General features: G+C 37.3%; 1 protein-coding gene across 1 annotated transcript in view; it reads right to left on the reverse strand.

The window, feature by feature from the left end:
* Positions 1-8898, reverse strand: part of KHDRBS3 (KH domain containing, RNA binding, signal transduction associated 3) — a 67450-nt gene that overhangs the window by 31842 nt on the left and 26710 nt on the right. Inside the window, exon 5 of the mRNA XM_009702454.1 lies at positions 1624-1816. Coding sequence (XP_009700756.1) covers positions 1624-1816 — 193 coding nt within the window. The remainder of the gene's footprint in view (positions 1-1623; positions 1817-8898) is intronic.

The raw sequence follows: 8898 nt of genomic DNA on the forward strand, positions 1-8898 counted from the left end.
GGCTGAAGGCTTCCATCCAGAATATAGTTTGCTTCTTCCTGAACTTGCATAGTTTCACATTATTTTAACGAGTTTTAATGAATCATCATTTTAACAAAGACGACACAGGAAATACGGTAATTTTAAAGCAAACCAGCTAGCATTGTTTTATCAATTACAGCTTTAAATATATCTATCTCAGGTAAGGTATCTTGCTTGGAAGATAAGTGATCCAGTTCTAGTGAACATTCTTTTTAGAAGTTACTTAGCACAGCATTATTTTTCTTTATAATGTTATTTTTCTAATTATTCTCTCTCAGAAGTGAAGCATACATCAGGATACAGATTCAAACAGCTGTTATTTCCATGCCACTTCTATATACACAGTATAAACAGCAGGTATATATAAATATGAAGTTAGTCAAAGAGGTTTATTTTCTACCACATCACCATGTGTTCTACAGTGTACGTGCTGGAAACAGGCTGTTTAATGAGGAATAATTTATTTGAAAGCACTGTGAAATAACTACTTATTTGCAGTACCCACCTTGACTAGTCAAGTCAGGTATAGCCAGGGACATTTAGATACACTCTTCAAGTACTAGTTGTCATAAAAATAAATTACATTGATTTCTTCTGAATTGTTCAGGTACATCTATAAATGTTTGTACTAATGACACTAAACTTTTCTGCATAAAGCTGTAAGTGTTATATAGAAAATTAGGTTTCTGATCAAAAGGACAAAGGTTGAGATTTGATTTAGAGGGTTTTTGGGGGGTGGTGAAAGGAGAGAGGAAAAGGCAGGTGCAAGAAAGGTTGAGAAAAGCAAAAAATGTCTAAATAGCAAAACCATTTTCTGAATTCAGGAACTCCTTTCTCATTAGTCTGAACAACAATGTCCAGACAGACTTAGCTGTAAAGAGGGCACACAAAAAGCTTTAACATATATAAGCCATTAAAAGCACTGCCCTTGAAAAATGTTATTTTTCTGTAATATGACAATAGTTTTGATTTAATAAGCTTTTCTTTACCTCACTGCTCTGTAAGTTCAATTTAAATTAAATTTACCCTAATAATTCATAACTGCCTATAGTTTTCAGTCATGTACAATATAAAGTGTTTTGATATGGTTTTTAATTTTTAATACAATAAAAGCAAGATAAATATCTATGGCTTATTGGGATGCACTGTACATTGTTAAAATTTTAGGATCAATTCTGAAGCTTTTATAAAAATATTTTAATTGTCTGATCGCTGAACAGTTACATGACCAAAGATAGCTTTAGAAAAAAGAGCAGAATATTATTCTCAGTTTTAGTTGAGAATTAAAAATCTACTGACAAAGTGATTTTTCAGATTTTTGTAAAGCAGAAACCTAATATGTTTAAGAGGTACATAACTACTTTGTCAAATGCACTGTAAATGTCTTTACAGTAGTACATATAACCGGAAGCTTTATTAATATGAAACAGTTCAAGTCTGAAAGGGTGACAAGAGATGACCACATCCGCCACAGATTCTGTACTTAATTAGTACCTAATTAAGTACTAATTAAAGAGATTCTACTGACTTCTAAAGCAATAGTTATGATCATCCCTCCAAAATCATACACTTTATGCACAGTATGTTAACAACTCAACTTACATATTCACCGTATGTCTCCTGTGCTGGAGGTGGTGGCAGGGGTCGGTAACCTGCAGGTGGAGGTACTCCCCTTGCTCTGGGTGCTAGAAGTCCACGGCTACGACTGACTGGTCCTCTACTGGGAGGCACTCCTCTGGGTGCTGGTGCCCCTCTCGGTACTCCTGCTGGTGGCGGAGGCACTCCTCCACGGCCCCTGTGAATACATGGATCACTTACCATTAAATACTACACCCTTAGCCTCTCTTCCAACCGCTCCCTCCCCCATGTCATGACAATTTTGCTTTGCTACAGCCAGAAAAAGTCTAAAAGAGGTTTACAGTTTGTCACTTTTCAGTATGCTTTAACTCAATTGCAACATATAATTCTCTATGCTTTAAACCAATTACACACATTATGCAAAAAAATACTGAAAGATACAAACTAGGCATGTGATTCAGTGATGAGGTTCTCACTAGCTTGAGCCATTCTCACATACAGAGACACCCAAACCAATTTGCTGAAATCAGTCAGCTTCACTAGAATTTGACTTATAGTATGTCAAACCACAATCATAGAGTAACAGGTTAATTTGAAGCTGTCAGGCTATATCGTACTCAAACCCTGCACAGACAAATCAGTTGCAACTCCCTTCTGATTCTGCGTAAGCTCCTAAATGCAACTGAAAGATCACACTGCATGTAAGAGATTGAGTGGGTCACAAAAACTACATTTTCTTCTGGTTCTAAAGAAGAGATTTCCAGCTGTTGCATGAAACATTCAAACATGTAATAAATGTGCAGGGTGATAGTAAGATACAACCTGATGTCCTATATTTATTTAAGAACAAGAAATAACAGTGTATTGGGTTTTAAAGTTCTGAAATAATGATAAGCATTGACTTGCATTCCATTACTTTGGACACTTAACATATGGATGAAAAAAATCTCAGACCTAAACCAAAGCAGTTTTCAAAAATATTTGATCCATCTAGAGGTGGCATTCCCTCCGTCTCCCTATAGTAAAGGGAGAGACTCAGAGGTACAATCTGTGAGAAATTTCCATTATTTATTCACTTTTAAACAGGATGTCTAAAACATTGCTAATAGACGTCTCCTTTTTAAAGGAGATCATTTCATCCCATGTACTATAATTGAGTTTAAATCACTGCTCTGTAGGCATCTAGACTCATTCCAAGGAAGTCACACCCTTACTGTAACAGATATATAGAAGAAAAAAAAAACAAGCACAAGCTCTACACTACCTTTCTACCTATCAAGTCATCATCTAATTAATCTCAATAGTAAGAGTGAAAATACTGTCCTGATTTCAGTAGAAATTTCCAGCTTAAACAATATTATAAAGTAAGATCCAGATTTGGCCTTAAGATTTTCTATCCCATTTCATATAAGTCATTCTCACTGGCAAATTTATCAGAAAAAATATAATCATTTTATCACAAATAATTAGTATTTGGAAAAACGCATCACTAAATGAAGAATGCAAAAACATAAATACTTGATACAATCAGGATAGATTTTATTAATTCTAATTACTGATCAAAACACAGTCAAAGTATTTTAAACAAGCCTAGAGAGTAAGTGATTTAAAACTGTGCTTATTACTTGGTTTTGGCTAATCTGTAGAATGCCTCCTCAGGACATGGTACCAGCTGCTTATTTGACTTCATTGTAGTGGGGGCAGGGGTGAGCAGTGAAGTTCCCAGACACAGCCTGCTGAAGTAATATAAAGAAATAGCAAATGTGATACTTTCCAAGTGAAGCCAAAGAAAGGGTAATGAACCTATTGGCATAGACAACAGTCAATACCAAGTAAAAAAAAGTCAGTAAAAAGATTCAAGAATCACTAGCCATCATCTTCATGGCATCCTTCAGAGGTCCAAATGAAAGCAGCAGGAAATGGGACATGCTGAAGAACATGGAAAAACATTTGAGGGAGGGGAAAAAAGGTACAGTTTTTAGAGCCAACATAGATTTATTCTTGAAGAGTAATTAGAACACCAGATCCATGTGATGAGAAGGTCTTTTCTGCATTTCAAAAACAGTTAATAGGATTGGAGTGGTGATGGGTGGGAAATATTTCTCTTATATTAGGAGACGATTTATGTGCTTTTTATAAGAGTTACTGTAGAAAGAATGAATATGAGACATTTTTGTGTTACACCACTCCATTTACTGCACCAGGCTGGAGGAGACTAGAAAGGTGCAGAGATAGGAAACCCAATAACAGGAGAGTTCAATTACCACCACGCAGATTTGAGCCATATCAGGGTACGATGTCAAGAGTAAATTTTTAGAAACTGTAAATTGTTATTTCATTAAGAAGTTAATCAGGGAACTAAAGAAGTTTGATGGACTTGAACAATGAACAGAAACTGACTCAATATTCTGAGGAACCACTTGAATAGGACCCTTTGCATACCTGTGCAAAAACAACATATCAGTTCTGGTATTGCTTAATTTGAAAAAGGGCAGCTATATAAATTATGTTTAAAAATATTTAAGAGTGAAATGTATATACACAATATGGGAAGACATTTAGAGAAATCCTATGGGAAGTCAGAGCAAGTACACAACAATTGTCAAAAAATAAAAAGTTTGAGAAAGGGCAAAAGGAGCTCAGTAAGGCTAGAACAGTGGGGTAAGTAGAGGTATTAAAAGAGGTATCACTTGAAAAGCTGAACACATCTCTAACCTCAAAGGACAAATGCTAATAAACCAAATGTAGAATACTCAAAAAAGCAGGTCAGAGATAATTTAAAGAATTTGTAAAAAGCCAAAAAATTAAAAGTCCTTCAAAAACATTCTGGAATCAGGAAACTTGACAGGGTGAGGCCAGACCACCAGTGAAGAACAGTAAGGTATGTACATTTGCACGTATACATTAAAGTTTTTTGCTACACAATCAAGAAAGACTGGACAGTGTTCTCATGGTAGAGCTTTCCTTAAGGGGAATGCATTGGATGGTGCTGCCAACTGTCTTAAAGACAAATTACAGAACAAAAGCAGCAAATAAAAGTAATTGTACTATCTTTCTATAAACTGCAACAGGAGTTCAGATGCCTAGCTCTTTAATCTGTAGCTGAATCCCAATCTGAATGTTAACAAAAAGAAAATAAAAAAAATTCAAAGCAGCAAACTAAGAGGGGCACACTTAGGAGTTAATATACACACATATATAAATTCATATATCCTAACATTATACAAAGTCATAGGTTCTATGCTATTACTACCCATAGAACATCTATAACTAAGATTGGCCCAATGGTCAGGATAGTAAAGCACAAATACAATTTTAGAAAATATAATAAGAGCACACAGAAAACTTCAATCAACCATGTGTATACATAGTCTTGTTTTCTAATTTGGAAAAATAAAAAGTGCATCAGAAACTATGTCAAAGATGACCAACAGTATAAACCAGCTTACATATAAGGAACAATTTAGTAGATTAAGGCACTTCATACTACAAATGACAACCGAAGCTTATATGACAGAATCCAATGGAAGCATCAAAGAAGTGAAGGCTGAGGGGTGACTTCATCACAATCTACAGCTTCCTCAAGCAGGGCAGCGGAGGAGGAGGTGCTGATCTCCTTTCTCTGGTGACCAGTGATAGGAAATGAGGAAACTGAATGAAGCTGCATCAGGGGAAGTCCAGATTGGACATTAGGAAAAGGTTCTTCATGGAGAGGGTGGTTGGTCACTGGAACAGGCTCCCCAGGGAGGTGGTCACAGCACCAAGCCTGTCAGAGTTCAAGGAGCATCTGGACAACACTTACGTCATATGGTTTAGTCATAGGTAGTCCTAGGAGGAGCAGGGAATTGGACTCTTCCAGCTTGAGATATTCTAATGTATATAAGGAATTATTTAGCAGTCATTTCCAACGTAAGAATCAGGAGACATCAACATGAAGGAACAGAATATTAAACCAGATTGCTACAAGGCCTGAGCCACTATGACTGCTCCTATGAAATGTGATCACTGAATGACAGAATGTTTGAGGTCTGAAGGGACTGCTGGAGGTCATCTGATCCAACCTCCTGCTCAAGGATGGCCACCTAGAACCAGTTGCCCAGGACCACGTCCAGGTGGTTCTTGAATGTCTCCAAGGATGGAGACTCCACAATCTCTCTAGGCAACATGTGCCTGTGTCCTGTCACTGGGCACTGCTGAAAAGAGCTTTCTCCATGCTCCATACCCTTCTTCATCTTTGTGACCCTGTGCTGAACTCTCTGCAGTATATGCATTGCTTTCCCCTCACCTACCAGGCCAGGCACTTCATCATAGAATGCTATCAGGTTCATCAAGCATGACTTCCCCTTTGTGAATTCATTTACTTTTCCTGATGACCTTGGTTTGTTTATGTACCTGGAAACTGTTTCCAGGAGTAGTTGCTCCATCACCATCCTGGAGATCGAAGTAAGGTTGACCAGTCTATAGTTCACCAGGTCCTCCCCTTGATGTTTTTTGAAGGTAGGAGTGATATTTACTTTCCTCTAGTCCTCAGAGACCCCTCCTAATTTCCACAATTGTTCAAAGATTGAAAATATTTTCACAAGGACATCTGCCAGCTCCCTCAGCACTCATGGGTGCATCCCATCAGAGCCCATGGACTTATGTGGCCAGTTTGCTTAGCTATTCTGTAACCTGATCCTCTTCAACCACAGGTATGCTTTCCCCCTCATCTTCAAGTCCTAGGATTTCAGAAGACCCCTCTTACTAGTAAAGACTGAGCCCAGTCTAGGTACCTTAGTCTTTTCCATTTCTTGTCACCAGGGTCGCTGCTCCATTCAGCAGTAGGTCCACATTTTCCCTACTCAACTATTCATAGAATCGATTTTTGTTGACTTTGACACCCCTTAACTCATCACTGATGACTCCTGCAAGTCATCTCTACTCATGTTTATGCAGTAGACATGTCTATCCATTAGAGGCAGAACTGATGGTCTTAGTGTAGTTTAGTCTCCACACATCTTACAATTCTCATCTTTCGTCTACGCTTTAGCTAATCTACAGCTCTCAATTCTGATCCATCTTGCCTAGTCTTGTTTTCCTTTTCACTCATTTATAATTTACATATTTCCCCAGGTGTTTAAGGTAGAAGTGGTTTGATGCTGCTTTTTAAGTAAAAGCTTCATTCACACATACTTGAATGTAACCCACTACTACCATTAAGTTTAGTGAATGTGCTAATAGACTCTTCCCTTTATAGCCTGGACATTCAGTGGTGCACAAATACACAGAGAATATTAGAAAGCACTCCCAGTTAGTACCTAACAACTTTTCAGCTAGATTTCCTATGGAGTTTTTCCACATATTCCATGCTGTATTCACTATTTCTGATCCAATGACCTTTTTTCTTTGGGAATCTTGTTCTTTCACTTGCCTACACTTTCCCTCTCCTAATCAACTAACTTTTGAGGGTTATCCATCTGCTTCTCAGGTCTCCGAAGAAACTGCACAGAGGGTCTTTTCTCTACCCTTTTTCTTCAACTGTCTCACCTATAAATTCAAAAACCCTGGTGCATCTGCTAATATTTGAGTTTATTCTATTTACTTCATCCAAATCAAGACTTCTCAGCTCTAACACATTCACAGAGATATCTTACCATCAAATCAAATTCATCATGGCTTCTAGTCCCTCCAATCTTTCATGGCTTGCTTCTTTGACCAAGGACATTCTGCAGCCTAGATTTCAGCTGCCATCACCAACTCTTTGCCTACACACACAGCCTACAAGCTATTTTCTCTTCTTTATAAAGCCACCTAAAATAGCCTTTCTTTTCAAATTACATGTTAATTGAGGGTTTAGAAAAGTAGATTTTGAAACTTCCTGGAGCTGTGATTAGATACCAAATTCCCATGTATTTTAATTAAAGTTATGCTACGTTGTTCAAGTAATTATGAAACTGTTTTGATGCACTACTTTGGTTCAAGTACATAACTCATGGTTTCACTACAAGACGCACAACTACTGAAAGTAACTTTTCCTTTTGATAAAGAGAACTGTGCTATATTGGCCCTCAATCAGAATGCTTCTGAATCTGAACTTTGATCAGTCTCCCAATGCATTTCCTTGCCTGCTAGCCCTCTTAATCCTTCCACTATTTGTTACAAACATCTTTGTTTCAACTTCTATAGGCCACAAAGCATTATTCCCAAACCTTAAAAGTTGCATGTTACCAAAACCCATTTGTTAGTCCATGTCGCTCTTAACTACCTGCTCATAATCTGAAAGATAAGGGTCTTTTTGCCTTTATTTTCCCCTCCTCACTACCATGCTGTCATCTCATTCCCTTTCAGAAGTCTTTTGAATGTCCTCTCTACCTCAGTGCCCAGAACATCTTTTAGAGTATGGAGACTGCCAATATATCCAGGCTAATGGTGTAAACAAACAGGTACTGAACCCCTCACACACCTGTCTTCAAACTTTTTGTATGCTTTGATTGTGTAAGTTTAAGTGTCTTATTTTCAGGACACCTGAAATAAAAAGGTCCTTGCCAGAACCCTCAGATTTATGATACTGCAAATACACAAGTACTGAAGCATCACAGGAGACACTAGTGTTTGGTTTGTGGGGTTTTTTTCTACATTAGTAAGAAAGACTCTGCTCTTCTGAATCTTATGTCAGTATGCTATCCAGAATCTCAATGATTTCTCTGGATGAGGGAAACTCTACTCCTCAAGTACCTATTAACTGTATTTTCTAATAAACAAACTGCAGTAGTGAAATACAGTACTTAAGCATACTCAGCAAATCCTAGCTTCTACTCAGGTGCTACTATTGTCACCTCCAGACAAGAACTAGCAACAGCTATGCACTTGAGATCATTGAGTCCAAGTCTCAGAAATATTTTACTGCCCTAAACCACATTATTATGGCTACGAGAAAACTTGAAGTAAATCTGTTTCATCCTTATTATCACTTTAGTTTTGATTTTCCTAAATTTATTAATCTGGCAGTGGTGAATCCAGTGAAGGAAGTTAACTCTTACCATTAAATGCACAGGTAATTTAGGTGGTTAAATTAAAAATAATTTTACTCCCAAAGTTGGGTAATTAACTTGTAGGCTCTGCATTGAAAAAAATGTCTTTCATTCGGGGTACCATGGACTAGAATAAAGCAAATTCCAGTAACTCATTTAATATCTTTTGTTTCACTACACTGAACAGTGTACCAGAATAGTGGGGGGAAATAATCCAATTTAACTCATATGCCACAGCATTCCTTGAAGATAATGTCATTAAAACCATTTTTGTTGAAACCTGACTCTT

This window comes from Cariama cristata, unplaced genomic scaffold (assembly GCF_000690535.1).
Source record: "Cariama cristata isolate BGI_N322 unplaced genomic scaffold, ASM69053v1 scaffold9376, whole genome shotgun sequence".
NCBI lineage: Eukaryota > Metazoa > Chordata > Aves > Cariamiformes > Cariamidae > Cariama > Cariama cristata.